Raw genomic sequence first — 20,929 nt, 5'->3', positions numbered from 1 at the left:
GTAGAGGGATCAGACTGAACGAGCTTAGTGTCCCATCGGATTTATTGCTGCTTTGAAGGGCTCGTTAGGCTTTCCCTGGGGAAGGGCAGGGTGGTATAAGGGGAAGTTATGCAGCATTTTAGCTTCCATTTTAAAAAGGCACAGTGTTTGCCTGTTTTGTTGCAAAACTTTAAACTTGACCTAATTGTATTTAATGCCTGCCCACGTATTCGGGAGCCTAAACAACATGGTTATAGGAGCTATGTTCTGGCAAGTTCCTATACATTAGACAGAGCTACAGACTACATGATTTATTGTATAGGAATATTCTATCTTGCGATCTTAGAAGATAAGCCGTTTATTGGCTTGTATTTCTAAACCCTAGTCATGTTGTGGTTAGGGATATTTAGCACAGGCTGATGTTTGTTGTGAAACAAACTGGAGACGATCATACAAACACTTACTTCATCGTCTGCAAGTGACAGATTATGGCAGTGCAGCTGTGAACTCTTTCAACAGGGGGAAAAGGATTTTACCCAGTTAAGACATTGGTCTGGTAATCTTTCCCATTATCATGAAAAATAAGAATTTTAGAACTGAACCAGAGTTTTTTCACAAGAAAATTAACATGTTAAAGGAATAAGATTTAATGACAAAATTGTAAATATTCAGGAGACGCAACTTCTTCGTATTGCAACTTACACATTGAAAATTTAGTTCAGGCAGGAGCAATGAGGTGTGAAATGTTTTGTGGGTTTTTTCGTGACACTGAAGAAAGTGTACTTGGGGATTCAAAAGTCTTCTGACAAATTCCTGCACGAACATCTGTTGTGGTTAACCGTCACCAGGGATGCTTCGGGATATCGTGTGGCGAGATGAGACAGGGTATCCAGCAACGCCGGATGTGGATGTAGTAAAGGAAATCTCAAGGGAGGTTTACTTGCATCTTTCTTCTTTTCAGCTTTATTTTTTGAAAGAATGAGACTTGTGTTATTCATTTGTCCATCCGTTCCACCTAATATTTTTTGAGCCAAACTCAGAGAAGAGGGGGGAAGCCTCTTCCATTCCCACAGCTCTCACCTAAGCGGGATGGCAGAGGTCAAAGACCGAATCAGCGCGGCTGAAACTCCAATTGGCATGTCCTGTTTAGCAGCGGTGCCCTCGCAAGCCTCTGTGATTTGTTGTTTCTTGGGAAGCAGTGCAGGGAGGGGAGGGGGTTTGAACCCTGTGGTGCAGGGAGGTGAGGTGGGAGGGTGCAAATCCATGGGTAATTAACCTTCCTTAACTTTCACAGCTCACGAAATAACTGATTTTGCTAAGTGCTGTACTTCTCAGGGTCAAAATTTACGATCTCTTACTGGACAAAACTAAATGGCTTTGCACTTGCAACACTGAAAACGTGTTATTTTGTTTCCCAAGTTTGGTGGCCATGTTGGGCTGCAGGATATAGGTAGGTTTTCACAATATTTTCCCTCGAAGTAGACAACTGCTGTGCTATAGATTGGGTGTTGCGTATGGAAGATCGCTGCGCACCTTAGTTAATTAGAGCTTCTCCTAGTTCTGGCTCTCGCTGCAGTAGCATTCATTCTTCATTGCTCTGTGTTTTGACACAGTTTCGTTGCTGAGTGAAGAAATTTAGGGTGTAGAAGTGTGCTGCTCCTGTTTTATGTAGAAGGAAGGCTTACCAGCCATCAGTGCAATGACTTTTTGTGTCACGTCAAACCACTCCAGTTGACTTGCCGGCATCCTTCAGGCTAATGCCTTCTTGTGCGCTAAATTTTTACTGCATCTGTCTCTTCCCTGTAAAAGATGTACAGCATTCCTTGTTTTCCCCAGTAAGTCGTGAAGCTTTAATGCACTTATAATCTTCCTTCTGAAGATATCAGCAGAATGTAAATGTATATTTAAAACTGACTGATTTCATGCAAATGTCTCCTCTGTGTAGGTACGCTATTCTTTGTGGGCAGTTATCGGAACATGAGAGTATTCAGAAGCGTATTCAAACTGGATATGTTTTTAAGGTGAGTAGAACGGACATGCTGGGTTTTGTGTAAGTATTGAACAATACTTATTTCTGTAGTAGTAAGTTAGGAAAATTGGCTCCACCTCTTATTAGGGAGGTGATAGGTCTCAAAGAGATGCTATGAGTGGGTGGTTTGGGCTGAGGAAGGTGATTCCAGCAACGTGTGATGAGGGTGACTGCTCTGGCTCTGCACTTTTGCACACTATAATCTCAGAAAAAAGAAGGAGGAAAGTCTTGCAAATAGAATGTATGTATATGATGAGACTGAGAACTTGAAACATGAAATTACCATGTGGTAATAAGATACAGCACCAACTCTTCTTCAGTAACTGCCTGTGAGCATGCTTGCACCCTCCCATAAATGCAAAGCAGTTATTTTTCAAAGAGGATTTAATCTGCCTCAGATTCCTTTATTTGCCTTTCATCCACAGCGGGGATGTTACAGGGTAAGAGGATGCATCTGGAACAGTTACTACAGAACAGGCCACGTATAATTATTACCTCGTCAGCTATTGACATGATCAGTAAGTTGGTTATGTCAAAGCTCTGAAAAGGTGGTAGAATAAAATGAAGGGCAGCTTCATTTTTTTTGTGTGTAGTAATTCTTGTCTCTGAGGCTGATAAAATGCTGGTTTTCTGTGTTCACTGAAACCATTTTAAGAAAATTTGGAATCTCTTTGTAGCTGTAATTTTATTGATCACTGACACTTAAATTGTGGACTTCTTTCTTTCCTCTTTCCACATTTGTTCACCTGCTCTTGTGGATATTGTATTTGCTTATAACAAAAATGTAATGTGTGTTGCTGATGATTTTCCATAGGAACACATCGATAAAGCAATTGAACTGAAACCAGAGGATCCAAAGTCTTACTATCTTTTGGGCAGGTGGTGTTATCAGGTAAAATAGTTTATTACTACTTATTGCTGTTTTCTTCCTCCTTGGAATTTAATTCCCTGTTTGAATGAAAGATAGGTGGATTCAAACCACCAGCCATAAGGACTGAGGACACTCTTTAGTTGCTGAACTCAGATATTGTATCAGAAAGTACAGGTATGGAAATGTCCTAGTTGCTTGAAGAAGTAGTTTAAAAGTTGCACTTGCATGGGATCTAGGAACTCTTCATTTCAGTCCTGAAACAGTGCTGAGAAAAACACTCCACTGATGAATACTATAAATGCATTGCATTCAGAAACCTCTTACGGTGTAAAAGCTCATGTTCTTGTACGTGTAGCACCTCAGTGCTTTTATAAAAGCACTGTTGAAACTATCGTCTGCCAGGACAGTGTCATTCAGAATCTCTCAGCTTTCCATCTAAGTTGTTTCCTTAACTGTAATCGAGAAGTCTTAGGCAGTCCATCTCCCTCTTGTCTGCCTCCTATTAAACCTAAAATGTTCATACTGGTGTTACCACTCAAAGCGCTAGATTTTAAATGGTGCAGGTTTTTAACAGGAGTTTATGTAAGTTCATAGGAAGAGAGGGACTACAGAAACACAGAGTTAGCGATCAGGACAAATGCTGGCTGAGTCCATTCCAGCGCGTTGCTCTATGCTAACGATCAGAGGCTAGAAGAAGGTAGAGAAAGGTTAGTGGTATTGAAGACACTGAAGTTTTTAAAAGCGTGAAGAGTGCGGTTTCGTATTGGCAACGTCATTTGCTCTTGCTATTGTAATACTTCTGTCCCCGAATCAACAAAAGGCTTTAAAAGTACTTGCTGTACCTCTGTGCAATAGAGTAAAAGCTGCTGGGGTTTTTGCTGTTTCGTTTATTTATTGCCACTATTCTGCTCTTCATTTTTTCCCGTTTTTTGTCTCTTTCCCAGGGGGGAAGCTGTTTGCTAGAAGTGTTATTTCTGGACTGCTCTGAATTGGAGCTCTGAAGGGTTTGGGGCTCCGGACCTAGTTTTTCAGTCACTGCAGGCAGCATGGGAGGTGAAATGGCAAAGAATGGATTAGGAAAAGCACTAGCTGCAAACTAGCTTACTGTTCCCCATGCTTTACTTAGTAAAAACAAACTACCTTCGGTCCTTTAAGCACATATGGATGTGATCAAGGACATTTCAGGGCTGGCAAGAGCTTCTGCGCACAGTCTATCTGTATAATCTTTTGCATGTGTTTCCTCTGCCCTTGCTACACAAAGTATTGGAGGTATTAGAAGAAGCGTGCCGACTGCTTTATATTTCTTGACAGGGAAAAGCTTGGAGTCAAATACCATAAATCAGATTTAGTGCCTATAAAAAGAAATAAGAGTTTGCAGTAACTATCTACTTTTCAGTTCATACAATTTGAAAGCGCTTTGCTGCTGTCAAAAATGAAGTCACATTGCAGAGATTGTAGCTGAGATAATTGACACCGGTAATTACAGAGGAGCAGTGAGCTAAACTAGTGGAAGCTCCTAGCTCTTTATTCTGTTGTGGACTTTCTACTCAGCCTTACTGCTTTTAGAGCTGCTGAAGCTATGAAACAAAAATAGATGTATATAGAAATATGTTAGTGCTTCTGCTATTCGGCATTGTAAGAATTATACAGTATTAAACACGGAAGATATTATCGGAAGTTACAGTCCTATGCATCCTTTCCCCCATTGAAATTTCAGGGTGTTTCTTATTAGAGAGAGAGGAGCTGGGAGCAGGAGAATAAGATTTCATGAAATAACTGAAATTCATGAAGTATGAAATAGCTACCTATTTCTCAAAATGTGAATATCTGTTGGTGGGAAGGCTTTAGTCTGCCTCTCTCGAGGGATCTTTGTGTGGTGAGAACACGTTCTTGTACAAGACTGAAGCTGGGAGACAGGAGAGCTCCATATGTGCATTTGCTCCGATGCATAGGTGGGAACTGCCGGGAACTGGTGTGGTTGCAGTAAGGCGGTTTGGGATTTTGGACCACCCACACTGTTGCATGCCTGTAATATTCAGTTGTAGAGACGAATCTTACTTTGAGCATTATGCATATGGCAGCTGATGTATGGAACTGCAAAAGCTAACTCAGGACAAGGAAGAGCAAATCAGGTTTAATTCTGTGGCTGGACTTGGACACTCATCCAAAATCTGCTGACACTACCGAGATCTTTAGCTTTCTCCCAGGTGCGCGAGCCAGCTACAAGAAACTGGATAATTCCTTGTCTGTATACTTTTGCATGTGCTGTGTCTCTAGTGGTTTGACAGTTTCATCTTGCTGTCTCTGCAGGTTTCCCACCTGGGATGGCTTGAAAAAAAGACTGCTTCTGCTTTGTTTGAAGCCCCTCCTACAGCCACTGTACAGGACGCACTGCAAAACTTCTTACGGGTAATGAAACCTGATAAGCAAAGAAATCGCTAACCTGGCAAATGCAATCGCAAGTGTGGAACTGGAGTACTTGTATTCTGCTTAAACTCATCACTCCCCAAGTGCTCCACGATACGTCTCCATTGACTAGAACGTGTGGAAGAAAAAAGCTGGTGAAAGCAAAAATTTTGGAGCCAGACAGAAGAACGTGATTTTGAAGACATCAGAACTAGACCCAAAATGTTCAGAATTGTTTTTAAGGGCTTTGGTTTTCCTTTTAAAAGCTGCATAGTGGAGTGATTCATTGCTTGATACTAAATGCATACGGTCTGTCCTCTTTCAGGGTCTGTAAGATCTGCTTGAGCTCATCCCTGGGAATGCTTGCATAGATACTTTCTGTCATTGTAATTTCTCTCAGAATATTTTATTAAAAGGCTGTCTGATTAGGTCAGACTTCTCCATCTCAAACTTTTGAAGACGACTACTTTAAGGTTTCAGGGGCACGTTGCTTATGTATTTCTAGAAAGAAATTCTTAGGAGTACTTCCTACGTTGTAAGAATCCTACCCTCTGAATGGCTTTTTTTGTCCTCCTGTTGATGAAAATGAATTTAAGACTTGGCCTGAGTCGCGTTTTTGAGCATATAGCTCTTGTTGCAGGGGTCTGCGCAAGATGAATGAGTTAAACAGACTGTCTTTGGCTGTGCCTGTGAGAACTACTCTTAAGCACCTCTGATGAAGTGTTACAGAAACAAATTGCACTACCACTTTATAACTCAGATTGGGCCAGCAGTTCTGCAAAGTGTTAGGGAATATCATACTTACTTCAATTTCTTATAATTTTGCCAAAAATGTAATTGTTTGAGAGGGAAGTTTGTGATAGGTATCTGCCCTAGGCAATATACTTTTCAGCCATAGTGGTTAAAATCATTTCAGAGATAAGTTTGAGGCAAAGTGTTCCGTTTCTTTTCATTAGAGAGAAAAATAGCTCGTCACTTTTATTGATACATTAGAGCGGCGCTGTGGTTTGAGACAGGAACTTGCATTTTCCTGAGGTTTAGCTTTGGTCAAATACGGAGAGAATTTTAAAAGGACACAAAAGCATCCCTCTGGAAGCTAATTATCCCCTGAACAAGTGCACTTCCCATACGCTCAGCTGAGTCCCTTTCAGCTCTCAGCCGCAGTTGGTATGCTTCAGGGGAATGGAAATCTGGCAAACTGCAGCTCTGGGTTAGTCACAAGCTGAACAAGGTGTAAGGCCAGACAACAGAATTAGGAGGAGGAACGTTGTGTGTGTTGTGCTCTCAGTGCTTCCTCTGAGGTGTGGGCTCAGGCGTCTTGGTAGAGCACGTTGGGGAGTTTGAATGCAGATGGGATATGGGTCAAGCCAAGGGTTCATAATAGGAACATACTGGCACAAAATTGCTTGGAGAGCGATGGCTATAACTGAGATGAATGGCAGAAAACAGAGGGACGTGGGTAACTAGGAAACTGGGAATTAGTAGCCAGGAAGGAGAAGATAAAAACCGGGGGAAGATTGCTGAAGTTTGGCACCGACATATTCGGGAGGAGCCCAAGTGGATGAGACTGAATGGGCAAGGAGGTTAAAAGTAGTGCACGCGCATGTGCAGGAGGAGGCCGTCAAGCTGGTTCTGGTTTCCCTTAGCTTCTGAGTGCTCGACTTCACCACCTCGCCGTTCTTCCGTGACACTTACATTAGGTGAGAGTATGGATGTTGTTCGTTGAGTCACAGGCACTTTATGAGAATGTGAGGACTTTACTAACCCAGCCAGGCAAGCCTATGAAAAATTCTTACACTGATCTATGTATTACGAAAGCAGGGTTTAGTCATCTATTTTTTTTTATTTTTTGTTTTTTTTTAAAGAGGTGCAGTAAGCCTGATACAGGCATTAACTGTGTCCTTTGCATATCCTGATGTCTGCTTTTCTCTGCCTGTCACACCCTCCCCTTTGTTCTTTGTAGGTTGAGGAACTGAGCCCAGGATTTTCCAAAGCAGGAAGAGTATACATTGCCAAGGTAACCAGTCACTTGTTGCTTTCTTTAGTTCAGTCATACGCTTCTAGGATAAGAAATATTTGTATTAAAAAATTATCTTTGGCTGTAAAGTGCTAAGCACGTGTAAATTACTCTGCAGAAGTAAGATTTTATACGAAGATAACATTTCTGAAAAAGGCCAAATCATTTAGTGCAGAGGCATTAAAATTCAGGGAGGATTTTGCCTTTCAGTCATCCAGTGGAGCATCCTTCTTGTTTTTTAACAGATCAAACTCTATAGAAAGCGGTACTGGTCACTTGTAAGCCATAGGCTGGAGGTCTAATCCCACCACCACCATGGATTTCTGTGGTGTATACAGAAAGAGAATCATGGGGAAACGTAAAGGATAAAGTATGTCTCTATTTTACCAATACAGATGGGAGTCTTGAGCGATGAATAAATACACCACGAGTGCTTGGAGTGGAGCTCCGAAGACCTTTTTGTTTGCATTGAGGGAATAATTAGTTTTGAACTCTTAAATGTTAAAATTGCTGCTTAATTCCTACAACCTCCAGCTGGAGTCTAGAAATATTTAAAGCCCAAATAGCTTGAGAAGTATTAGCCAGAGTGGGCGTAGCAAAGAGTAGCTGTAGTCATTCTCTGTGAAATTCCTGAATTCCCAATGTCCCAAAGAATGTGAATTTTATCAGGGTAGCGTGCAAGTCGTAGGATCTGCTTGGTCTGGAGTACGTTATTACTGGAACCTAGGTGCAGAATTTATTTCACAGTAAGCATCTCATTAAAGGAAAATGAAGGTGATAGCAGAGGAGGAAAACCCAGCAAGAGGTGTAGTAGCCTTCACACCAGCTGGACTTTGTCTTTGATATATTGCAGCTCACTGTGTGTATTTAGTTAGGTAAAATCAGCTACGTGTTCATAAATCAGCTAGCCTTTTGCTTCTGGCTACTTACGTACCGTGACGAATGTGCTCTTAATTGCTTCTCTCTCTGCTTGTAAATACAGCCAGCATTCATGGAAATTCAAAATCACCCCTAAATGTCTTGTGTAGAGTAAAGAATGGAAGACTTGGAACTTACTTCCAGTGAAGTTGCAGGAGCAAATCCGTGCAATTCTTAACCTGAACAGATTTTCAGAGTTGATGTAAAAAATTGGGTTTTATTGTGTGTAATCTACATGGGCTGATACGTTTTTATTGGGCTAATAGTCCACCACATGTCTGGCAGATGTGATTGAGCTTCAGAAATACTCTGCAAACACGAATTAGCATAGAGGTTAGTAGGACTACTTGTATCTGTTTGATTTTGGGTTTGGGTTTTTTCCCTAATCCCAGGCTCTGTCACTTTGGATCACATCCATAATCACAAAATTTAACAAGTGCATTTGGTATCTAATTATTTTAAAGGAGATAGTGCTCTGATGGGTCAAACTTCAAAGAAAAGAACAACTGTGTTTTATAGTTATCTTCTGACATTTTTGACTGGTATATAGGGACACAGGGTTTTTAAAGGCTTCGAGGATGTCCATGGCTCCATCTGTTTTGAATTCACTAGATGCAGAAGTTTGACAGTGCTGACAGCAGAACAGATAGTCCTCTTTCAGAACTATCCCACGACGCAGGACAATCACCAGAATACACACATACAATATACCGTGCAGTGACATTTCAGAGTCTGAAGTAATAGCCCTGCAGGAGTTTAACTGTTGCCCTTAGCCTAACTGAATGTTGGCTTTTTGTGGCAATTGCAACAACGATTAACTGCGTTGCTGATGGTTTTTTGTTTGGGTTTTTTTAGCAACCACTTCCTTTTACCGTGCTTATTTCTTAGTCCCCAAATGCCTCCATGACTCTCTAGGCACTGAAAACCTTCCTATTGCATAGAGGGATGACTGTTTCTCTGCTGTTGAAGAAGAGTTCATGATGAAGAATATTTCACGCCTGTTGTGAGACCTGTAAACATTAGTTGTTACAGTGCTTGCAGTTGAACCTCATTTTTAACAGCCTAGGGACTGTAAGCTTCGTAAGATAATGTGCTCTCGGTATAGAGGTTTTATGATGAAAGCGGTGTAAGGAATAGTGGCCAAGCGGAAATAAAAATAGAGCTTGGAAAATGGTAAAAATCACAGGGGCGCCTTAAAATCTCCAACCAAAAAAAGCAATCTCCTTGCCCAAAACAAAAACAAAACCAAACAAAAAAAAACAAAAAAGGAGATCTAATGTTCCATAATCTGATGGTGATTACAATGCTTTGTGAATGAAGGATACTGCAGGAAATGTCAGAAGCCTGAAACTATACAGTGCAAATGGTTAAGAGGTAGAAATAGCTCTTTTTATCAGTTGCCAGGGTTCGTAATTGCTCAGTTACGTTTGCTGCCTATTTTTTCCCATTTAACTCTTCTCACATTGTCATTTTTTTTTCACAGTGTTACAGGGACCTGGGGAACAACTCTGCAGCTGTTCTCTGGATGAGTCTTGCTTCAGAGCTGCCAGTTAATACAAAAGAGGTAGCAGTCTCGATAAGCACGCATTGATGATGAGCAGAGATAAAATGGTTACAGAGATAAAATTGTTTTCTAAAAGATGTTCCAGCTTGTAAGCCCAGGTTTTAAAGTATTTTGTTCCTTAGCGTGGACTCTTTTCTTCTCTTGGGACCTGTTATCCGAATGCCTAAAGCAATTCAGCAAAATAATGAAAAATATGAAGTTAAGAGTATGTCTGACACGGGCTTAGAAGTCCAGCACACCACCGTGCAAATACCGTGCTACTTCTAGGGTTAGGTTATAGACACATTTGAATGCCCTGCACGGATTCAGCACTGCAGCTCATAAACTGGAATATCTGCAGAACTGCTGAGCAACTGCAGTACACCTCCCAGTACCCCATTTTGGGGGAAGGTTTATTCCTTTGGGCGCTATCATGCCTGGCCAGCTCAGTTCAGATGGGGCCACTTAAGCTGAGTGGCTGTCCTGGGGCTGGAGCACTGTATTACCTCTTCTAATTACCCGTGTAGCTTTGGAGGAGCAGCCAACGTTTAACTCTCTTGGTGCCAAGTTAGCTCCTAAGCTCCCCCAGGCTGGAGCTGGTTGTGCTGAGCCATTCAGAAGTTTGTGTGTGCTGCCCAGCATTTTTTTTTTTTTAATATCTAGGATATTTCAGCTCTTTTATTACTTTTACAGGGTTTTGGAGAGCAGACTGTACTGCATTTTAGAAACTGCCATCTGGCAGTGTTCCCCAGCTGGGAGCTCTTCTGCACTTTCCTTTTCCCTTGCACTTTTCCTGTTAAGCAGAAACTGTATAGAAGGTGCCCTCAAATTACTGCCAGTTAGAAACTGAATAAAAACACACCAGCTTTTAATATTGATCTGGTCTTCTTTGCATTGTCATGAAAAATGCAAGCAAAGTAATGTAAGCAAGGTCCTCCAGCTCTTACAGCTTCAGCCTTAGTCTGATGGAATAAACATTCTGGCTGTAAGGCAGAATTATAGAAATACACAGCATTTTCATGCTACTCTTTTTTTAAGGCCATAAGCAGTGTTTAGGTGGTTGTAGCAAAAGTATTGTGCTGAGATTCAAACCACAAGCATGCGAGAGATCTTGGCAAACCATCTGGCAAGGAGCTGACTTGCCTGTGCTACCACCTGCAGGGCACTGTCCAGTATTGCATAAACCACTTGGCCACTGGCTGCTGCCAAATCTGGGGAAACCAGGGCATGGAGCAGAATTTATTCCCTTCTTGCAGAAGGAAATGCCCTAGCTCTGCCTGATGAGGAGCTTCCTCACCGTACGCTGGTTGTAAATCTCTCTAGGCAGAGTTAGAATGGTATGTCTGATAAATAGAAAGAGGATTTTTTTCCAAAAGAACAAGAAATACATGTGTTGGAGGTGTAAGAGGTTAGTCAGAAAAGCGTTGAGATTTTCAGGAAAGACCAGGAGAGCGCTACAGGCAGAAAAGTCATGAACAGTTAATTCTCTCTCCTGCTCTGAAATTAGAAGTGGGAGTCGAGTAAGGAAGCCAATGCTTAAGTGGCTTTGTTAAGTCTTTGCAAATTCTCGTCATCAATCAAATAACTTGCATCATGTTGAGAAGGAAAAACAAAGGCATTTATCCAGACTATGGAAGTCAGTGAGGGAGCAGAGGTTTGAATTCTGCTGCTCAGGTTGTCAGTTCTCGTCTCTCAAAAGGAAACATAAGAGAAACTCTCTTTGATGCTTGGAAAGTAGCGTCGAGAGGGAAGTACAGGGGAGAAAAAACCAAAGCATTAGGAGGAAAAATGTAAGCCTGGGGGTATACTTAAAACCTGGTATGGGGTTGGAGAAGAAAAGGGAAATTCTCTTTTTTAATTGTTTCAATTAGGCTGTATATTTATCTGTTCTCTTATTGCATTTCCAGGATGCAGAAAGCGAGAGAGAACTTGAAGAGATGCGGTCAGTCTGGGAAGAATAAATATATAAAGGCTCATTCCACTTGATACTGCATAGACAGTAAAATTCCAGTTAAAGGGGTTTCACGATCCTGACAACTCTGATTGCACTTCATGGATAAGCCACAAGAGTTTACAGGAAAAAACGCGCAGCAGTCTCATCAGCACATCCAGGAAAAGATCTTGGTGGGATTTAATAGGATAAAATTTCGTATTATTTTCCTTCTTACAGCACTGCATATGTTTGATTTTAAAATTCCTAAAAAATGTCAAATCCTAAAAACAGGTGTGTGTGTGGGGGTGGTGTATAGGTAGAATTTGTGGTATAAAAATATTTGTGATTATTTATGTATAAAACATAGATATATGTGAGATATATACTTTGTGATATAAAAATATATACACAGATATATCCATATTTATGTATAGACATACATACTTTATATCACAAACTCTGCCTAACAAACAGCCTGAACTTCAGGCCTGCTTGCTGGTGAGCGCTCTCAACCGATTCCTGAGGAAGTCTTCAGCCAAAATTTTTTTCAGATTAACTGTTTTCTCTTTTCCTTAGTAATATGTATTAACTGAATCAGTTGAAATAGCTGATTACATGCCTTTCATAGATGTTTAGGTGAGATAAAATTTCGAGCCACTGTGCTCGGTGGTCAGTGTGCTGCTGATTTTTACCAGCGTGATGCACTGGAGGCAGCGGGAGGTTCTCACTGCCCTCAGCCTGTCGATTCAAATGGGCACTGAAACTGTGACTGAAGAAAAGACAATTACAAAAAAAGACGACGACGATGACTTTAAATAAGCGAGTTGTCAGCCCTTTCTTCCTTGCTGTGAAAAAAATTGATGGTGGTGTCCAAAACACACTCTTGTTTGGTCCTTTCCAGCTATGCCTGAACTACCTTACTGGCTTTCCACTGGGGGGAAGCCAGCACTGCTCACTGTAGGGAGTTATTACCAGGGGACCAACGAGATTTCCTTCACGATACAAGCTTTATTTTTAAGAGGTGCATTGCTTTTGTCAGAGAAGTGAGTAATCAGATTTTAAACTTTAGGACTTCCTCCCAGTGATGTTACTCCCTTCACTCACGTGAGATTGAAGACTTCTTATGTCCCTCTAAACTACACTGCTATGGTTTAGATGTAATAACTTATTTTGAAAACTAGTTATTTATCAATGAAACGCTGGTTACAGGAACAGGAATGTTCTGTGGCAAAGCTGATGCTTCCCTGTAATGTTCTTCTACCAGTTCTTGACTCACTAGGCGACACCGAGAAGGTGAAGCTGACAACTGACATTTCCTCCGACAGCTTCTGGGTACCAAACAGAAAAAGGAAACTGTGCTGTACGCTGACACAAATGGTGAAGCAAAAACTACGTTCAAAAATTTCCCCAAATACTTAGCAAGGCTTTCCTGATATCCGTTCAAATTTCAGCTGGCAGCTAACCGGATGCTTGGGTTTTAATGTTGGTTATGTCTTGCCATGTTGTATAGTGGTTGTGAAGTGTAAAGTGAAAAAGTGCAAGAGTAAGACATTTCTTAATCACCTTTTTAGTCCCTTGCACGTGTGTATTAAACTGATGGGGTTTTTACTTCGTGAAACTAACATTGAAGGGGAAATGTGCAGCAAACTTGAGCTTAAAAACTTCCCATTTTACAGATTTGGCACTTTTTAGCTTCCTCCCCCAAATTAAACTCTAAAATTTTGGTGCTGAACTCATCTCATGAGATCCAGGCAAGCGTGCAATTAGCTTTATTTGCGTAAAACGACAAAAATTGATACTTATAAATGGAGAACTGAATCCTGACAGGCTAAAGTTGATCCCTGTGTTTTTGTGCAGAGCTGCCCTCGCGATGAGCGGGCACTTGATCTGTAATTGTGGGACATTTTTGTACTTAATGTGTGCTCTTCTTTCAGTTCTTCAGAGGAACGATGAAGTTGCCTTTTTTATTTAGTGTGAATCTGTCTTGTTTTGAATGTTTCCCAGTGGGTGACCATTTTCTTCTTCTACACATCCAGTCTTTAAATAATTGCACAAGTTGTTCAGCTATTTTCATTTTGGTTGCTTAAGCCAAGCTGGGAAATCCTCAACAGTGATATCCAAAAGAAGATGATCAGCAACTTGATTCTTTCATGGAGGATTTGCAGGGTTTTTTTCTGGAGAGAAATGGTAATAGCTCTCAAAACAGTCGCACAGTTAACTGTACTTGCATTGCCTTTCCCTGCCAGCAAGTCCCAGAGTGATACTAATCAGTAATGTTTGCTGTTCTGTGTGCTGCTTAAACATTGCTGCCTTCCAAAAGTAAATGGTTTCAGCGTATGTAATAGGAAGAGTGTGAAAAGGAAATATTTACCAACAGTCCGTAGCTTTACTTACTTGCAGACTCCTTCAAGCCTTCACCTGTCGTTTAACTTGTCAAAACACAAACTGTTTAGAGGAGTCTTTGGATTATGTATTTTCTGGAGATAACTTTCACTCTGTGTTTCCACAGCTTTAAATTCTCCTTTGCTTTTTTGGGGGGGTGTCTGTTTCAAAACAAGGGGTTGTAGGCTTGAGAAAAAACATGCTGGTTTGCTGTTCCTTTCATCTGCTGCTTGGGATTCTGCGCTGGGTTCGGTTTGAGTGTTTCATCCCATTTATGTTCATTAAGTCTTCAAGAGGGGGATGCACGAGGAAAGCGTGTTGTTAATGTGTTAATTGCCAAGGTGCCGTATCGGTTGGCAGCACCTCTCCAGACAAGCAGCCTCTGTTAAAAGTCCTCACAAAAGAGTGCTGTAAAAACACAGCTTTGGGTTACAGACTAAACAGCCTGTTCGGAAACCGATACCAAAAATCCTGTTTTTCTTACCGATAGAAGCTGAAGTCATTTTCTTCTGGGGGGGAGAAGGCACTTGGTGCAGTTGCGTGGGGCATATTGGGCTGTGACCAGAACCTTTTCTGTCTTTGAGTAAAAACAACCTGCTTCCCCGGAGGAGAAGGCGGTAGTTCTTCTCATTTGGTGTTCATTCTCAAATGATTTCATACGGGTGCAACCTTTCAACCTTCATTTGTTCTATTTCGGACCTTCGGTGAATGCTTTAAGCTTTCCGTGCATTTGAGTGCCTGCTTCACTTCTGTGTTTTTTTAAAAAAAATAGACCTCGGTTTTGGCTTAAAAGAGCAGGGTCTGGCATTTCGCCCCCACGTATCCTTTGTGTGTGTGGTCTTGTCCCTTTCTTGGGGGATCTGAAGTTGAGAGGTCTGTTATTCTGGTTTTCATACAGGAAAGATTTCCTCCGGCGGCACAGCTCCTGCCTGGAGAGCTAGGGTGGAGGTTTGTGTCTAGCATGTTATTCTTTCTTCTCGTCTGCTGTATCTGCTGAAACCTAATTAATGTGTCTCTAAGACGACGATGAAAGGCGGTGACAGAACTCACAGATCCTTTCAAGTGCAGATAAAAGCTGTATTTTGCCGTTTTCAGTCTGATCTCCAGGAAGTTATGACATAGCGATCAAAAGAACCTTTTTCGTTCTGGTTTTCCCTTTCCCTGGCTTGTTGTGAATAAGAAGAATGTGACTAATTAACATAATTTAATTCTAATAGCATAGCTTGCAGGTTGATGCGGAGATAGGGCAAGGCTGTGTAACTAAACACTTCCCAGTCAACAGTGCTTGGGGTTTATTTTTTTCTTCAGCAATAAAATGTGCAGTCTCCTGTTCGGCTCTTGCTATGCCGCATGCTGGGAAGGGGAAGGCGTTCCTCCTGTTTGCGAGGGGAGGATGCACTTCAATAGCTTTCAGACAACACGGAAATCGAGCCTTTTTAAAATTTGCACATCCTTTGCAGACTAATCCCAGAGTACAATGTGAATTTCTCGAAGACGCCTGCACTGTGTACATACCAGAACCACAAGAAATTAATTTGCCTGGTACAATTTTGGTAGAGAGAGACTCTGTCCTGTTCCCATCCAGATAAGTTCCTCTGGACTTATTCCAGGGAGAGAGAGAATAATTTCCTGAAGCTACTCTTGTCTTAATTTTAAAACTTACCTACCTGTGGTTAAATTATGATACTAAAGAATAACTGAAGCTGTTTAACTAATTTATCCTCACCGTGCTGTTCTGTTTGAAATACAGTATTTATAAATAAGGAGAAGGGGATCCTGCTTAAAGTTACCTGTGTTGCTCTCTTGCTTTTTATGCCAATACATATATAGGTGAAGAAACCCGACAGCCAGGTGGAGGTCTGCTACATAACATCGTTGTACTTGTACGCATGGTGGCTGTGCCAAATGCGATAGGAAATTATGGGAAAGTAAGGTACAACATTATTGTTTATATATCACTGTTTATATAGATAATAATTTGGGTTACACCTGTAGCTGATTTTGTATGTCAATACAACCACTACTGCTTATGTTTTTAAAATGCACCAAAGTAATACAGCCACACTTTGTGGCAAACGATGCACGCCAGGTGAAGTTGTTTTTAAATAAAGGTGGATAATCAGTTGTGACCCGGTGCAAGTATTCTGCGCTCAACCCTCATCATCCCAAAGGCCATCTTCAGCTTCCCCAGGACCAAACCCGTGAACAAGGGGCTCGCAGGCTGCGTTTACTGTTGGTTCTGGGTGGTTTAGACCACCTGATTTTTAGCTCATTTTATTTCAAATTACTTTGCAGAGAGAGCGAACGATAACACTGACTGTGCTTTAGTGTTCCTCAAAATCCGCTTAGTTCAGGAGTTGAAATACAGTAGTCGTACAAAGGAATAAGTGAAGTGGGAACCAAGGTTTAGGCTACCTAACGGAATAGGTAGGAGTAATTTTGGTTGTGTTAAATTACTTGCGTATTCGCACATTGCAGACCTAATATCCCCATCCCTGGGAGAAGGACGTGGGAGTCGCCAGCCGTTGCAAGCATGGAAGAGGTCCTCTCTCAGAAGGTGGCCTGAGCACCACCGAGCATCGCTTAGACAGCTTTGTCTTTCCCTGGTGCAGAATTAGGGCTGTCTTCAGTGTGCAACTTCTCTGTAATCTCTCCTTTTATTTCCTCAAGATGAAATCGTAGCATCCTCTAGTGCGCTGGATCACCTTATGGAGAATTTTGATTTGCCTAAGGAAAGGAGCCGGAGCTGATACAAGGGGCAGCCTGCCAAGGCCTCCTGCTTTGGAGAGAAGAGGACCCCAGAAACAGAAAACGGGGCTGTGCAGGATGAGACCTGTGGCACAGGCAGGTCTTTGGCTTAGCCAAAGTTGTGACACACGGAGGACGCAGTCAGGGTTGGATGTGTAAGGTGCCCTGTCGTTTAGTGTGAATCTCTGACCCTCGGACCATCAGAAGCTTCTGAAAGATTTTAAAAGTGACATTTTGCAACACTTGAGTGTTAACTTAGCAATCGAGGGAGTGGTGGCTTGGAGCATGGTTGGGAAAATGGTTTTAAGCAACTTGGACGTCTCAGAGAGGAGGTCAGCGTTGACCCTATGGCTTGGGACAGGGTAGCCTGTTCAGAAAGAGGGATTTGAAGCAGACAAATTCAGTTATGTAGCTGATTTCCAATAAAAAGAGCATACCAGAGCTGTGACCACCTCTCCCATGTGCTGGGAAACTTCTGACTCAGTATTGGAAGAGAAATGTCAACATCGCTTCCTCCTAGGAACAGGACAGTCATTTCGACTCCCACCCCGGCTTATTTCTGCTAAGCCCAGATTTCTCTGGTTCAATGACACTTGTAATTCCTTGGAAATTCCCTGGCAAAATCTGACCTGCACAGACCCTGCTTGGTTTGAGAGACAACCTGAAGTGGGAGGGTTGCAAGCAAGAGGCTTGCTGTCTTGTTTTAATTTACATAAGTTGACTTGGCTAATATTTGAGTATTGTATGCAAAGCACATAGTAAAATCGGAGAAAAAACTGACCTTAGGGAAATGTTTTCACTGTGAAGGGAAATTGAGGTTAAAATAGGGGAGGAAAAAGAGGGGGGAATAAGGTTGGACACAATTACAGCTTGCTATAGACCTGCCATGCTTCTGGTTTTGCACATACGGGCAGCCACGGCAGCGTCGGCCATGAAAACATGCTCTCGGTAACTTCAGTAGCCAGGGATTTAGTTCTCTTCAGAAGATGTATTTAATTCTTGCTTTCTCGAAAGTAAAAATCTGAGAAGGGCTCAAGACCCTGAAGGCAGACAAGATAATACAGGATTGTCCTCTGTCTCTGGAGAGTCCCATCGTTATAAATGTATCCCATGACAAAAATCAGCTTTGTGTTTACTGGCCTGGTGTCAGCTTGAGTGCGATGTAGAGGTTAAAGGCCTTTTGGATCAGGTTTGATCTGCTTATGAAAAGCAGAAGAGGATCTGAGATTCGTGTAGGCTCCCGGTGCTGGGTTGCTTACATACCTGCAGTGAATTGTTTTGAAGGCAAAATTAATGACGGACTGATTGATTTTCTTCTTAGTAAAAGGCTTAGTTCTGCAGCCAGGTCTCTTGCGTGTCATTTGCTTAATAATAGAGAGCATATTCCAGCATTTTGGTGGCTCAGAAGCTGCGGTGGGAGCAGTACCTGCCTGCATGCAAAGATGGCTGTCGTCGCGGACGGGGAGCGGGAATGAGTTTGGACACAGGGGACAGTAAATACACAACGCATTTCCCAGCATCCTGCTTCCGTATTAAAAAAAAAAAAAATCATATTTCCTGGCAGCGTCTCTCCTTAAACATGAGAAATGAGGTGGTCAAAGTATTGCAAAACCATTCAAGTAAGTGCTGGAAGCAGATTCCACCCCCTGCCATGGAAAGAAGAGCTGCGGTCGTATGCTTTGCACGCCACTGCCGCGAGCTCCTGCGCGGCAGCATTTCGGTGCCATAGCAAACACGTGCACCTAAATCTTCACGATTTGGGCTTGAAGAGCCCCAACTTTAAATGCCTTATGGGTAGGGTAGGACCTGGAGCTACAGAGGCAAGCTGGCCGGGGAGGCACGGCTGGGGGAGCGGGGGCGGCAGTTGGAACCGTGCTGCGCGCCGGGCAAGCGGCACCGCGAGCTCTGCCGTGGCACGGGGCGAAGCGTGGAAGCAAGTCACGGTGCTCTTCGTTCAGCCCAGCGCCTTTTCCTCCTCCTTGGCCTTCGTTGTGTAAGAAGTACAGGGATGTCTAGTTTTAATGACAGAGGGTGGCCTGCACGTGGCGTTTCTGTGTCGGGCTCTGTGTCAGCTGCAGGCACGTAGAGAATAATGTAAGGACAAGGAAAAACCAAGCGATACTTAGCAGCATCCAACAGTATTCAAGTTGAGCAGCAGCGACCTCACCTATTTTTTGGTGGGCGAGGGCCAAGAAGGGGGAGCAAAACACAACGTGAAGACGGGTTTACACAGAGCCCTAGGGCTGTGAATCTCGTCTTGAGGCTTCAACTCAAATGGCTGCTGCTGCCTTCACTTCGGGCCGGGTCCCATGGGGTTATGGTGGGCGTGTTGCTTCTGTTGACCGTGGGTGTCATGGTCATACTGGTGCCACCGGCAGCACTGCGGTGCAAGATGGACTTAAAAGTGTCCTCGTGCTCCGAGATGGCTTAAAGAGGAGGGCTGAGGCCCCAGGGCTGTTCCCGCATTCATTCCTCTGTTTCAGTGTACCCATAAAATAAGGTTGAACAAATAACCAGCCTGCGGTCCCGCGTGGGAAGGCTGGCCGCTGGTCAAGGAGCGCAGGAGCCTGCGGTGTCGGCATCTCCAGAGGGTGCTGCTGTCAGGCAGAGGGTCTCCAGCTGAACCATAAAAGCTGGAGATGACCGTCGGTGGCAAACCTCCGAACGGGCAGTAAATGATGCTGAGATAACCGCTGGTTTCTGTCTTACGACATCTCAAGGGATGTTTTCACAGACGTGTGTCTAAGGAGGAGGAGAAAACTTGCACTTGCTTTCAGACCTTGGTACCATGGAGCTGTTGCTGACCAGTGCCTCGTTCATGCTCAGTGATTTTAATAGCCCACAGAGGCAGCCATGGGCAGGGCGTACCCAGGGGACACTGTGATGGCATTGGGAACCCACCAGCCCTGATGCTCAGCAGGGCACGACCAGGACTTAATTTCCGTGCTATACTTTGAAGGAGTTTCAAATCCTACTCGTGCTATTCATGGGGGGGGTGAGGATTTATGTCGTGCATTTGCACCGTTAGTAATACATGAAGAGCTGGCGCGTGGGTATTAAAACACGCCGTAGTGCAGAACGTCACTGGGGCAGTATTTCAACGGGTCAAATGAAAATGAAGTCAAGAGGTGAAAGGCAGCTGCGACCAGAACAACTGACTCCTGGGCGTTATGGGAAATCCCAACGTGCTTTTTGGGACCAGCGTTTTCCTGATGAGAGCAAAGACCAGCACAAGCAGGTGGAAAAGTTTTTTCCCCCCCCCCCCCCCCCCCAAATACATAAATACAGCCTTACCGATGGGTAAAGCCTCTGAAGGAGATAAACTGGCTACTGGGAAGTTATTGTCATTAGGGGGGATCTGTACCCTCCTCTGAAGCTCCTTGGGGTGGCCACAGGCTGGTGGCACTGAGATAAGCACAGTTTTAGCTTGTGTGGCTGTTTCTGTCCTCCCTTTTGGGGACCATATGAAGCTGAAGACACCCTGTTATAAAGCCAACTCTGTTAGCTCTGGTCGGACCTTAAAAAAATTGCTAAGGTTTATCTGCTTTAGCAGCTCAGTGATGCGGTACGGCCAAGTGACCGCGTTGGTGGCGTGCAAGGCAGTAACAGCTACCTGGCAGGGATCGATTTACTTCATGCATGAGGGACTTGTGCCCAAGAAAAGAGGATTTCCTTACAGCTGCAGGTCACGCTGCCAGATGTCATGCAGGCGCTGAATTTGGGGGGACAATGTTGGTTTTGGAGATGGGTCATGTCCCATTTCAGCAAAGCGGCTCAATGCACGCTGTCAGAGCCTACTTTTGGGTAGGCTACTCTTTCCACTTCAAGCAGAGGCTCGTAGAGGAGAAATACCTTCCCCTGGGTTGCTCTATCCACAGGGAGGTGCCCCTCCACCCCCCCCCACCCCACGAGCCACCAGTGGGGTCTGAGGGAAAGGGGGGGTGAGAAAGCCCCCCAAAACCTTCCTGAACCTCCTTCCACACCCAAACTGGAGCAGGGAGACTTGCTCATGGCTTCAAACTGATGAGGCCATCCTCCCACGCCCCGGCAACTGGTCTTTAAAGGCTTCTTAAACTCCATCAACAAGACCGACACCCCCCTCC

At 43.3% G+C, this 20,929-nt stretch overlaps 1 protein-coding gene across 1 annotated transcript in view; it reads left to right on the top strand.

The window, feature by feature from the left end:
* The window catches only part of RMDN3 (regulator of microtubule dynamics 3), a 40,061-nt gene extending 28,030 nt beyond the window's left edge, over positions 1–12,031 (top strand). Inside the window, exons 7-12 of the mRNA XM_009333941.1 lie at positions 1,925–2,000; positions 2,823–2,900; positions 5,190–5,288; positions 7,249–7,302; positions 9,704–9,784; positions 11,671–12,031. Coding sequence (XP_009332216.1) covers positions 1,925–2,000; positions 2,823–2,900; positions 5,190–5,288; positions 7,249–7,302; positions 9,704–9,784; positions 11,671–11,724 — 442 coding nt within the window. The 3' untranslated portion in view covers positions 11,725–12,031. The remainder of the gene's footprint in view (positions 1–1,924; positions 2,001–2,822; positions 2,901–5,189; positions 5,289–7,248; positions 7,303–9,703; positions 9,785–11,670) is intronic.
* The last annotated feature ends 8,898 nt before the right edge of the window (positions 12,032–20,929 follow it).

The sequence above is a fragment of the Pygoscelis adeliae genome, unplaced genomic scaffold (genome assembly GCF_000699105.1).
Source record: "Pygoscelis adeliae isolate BGI_AS28 unplaced genomic scaffold, ASM69910v1 Scaffold420, whole genome shotgun sequence".
Lineage (NCBI taxonomy): Eukaryota > Metazoa > Chordata > Aves > Sphenisciformes > Spheniscidae > Pygoscelis > Pygoscelis adeliae.
The sequence above is the reverse complement of the archived record's forward strand: the minus strand, read 5'-3'. Positions and strand labels throughout refer to the sequence as shown.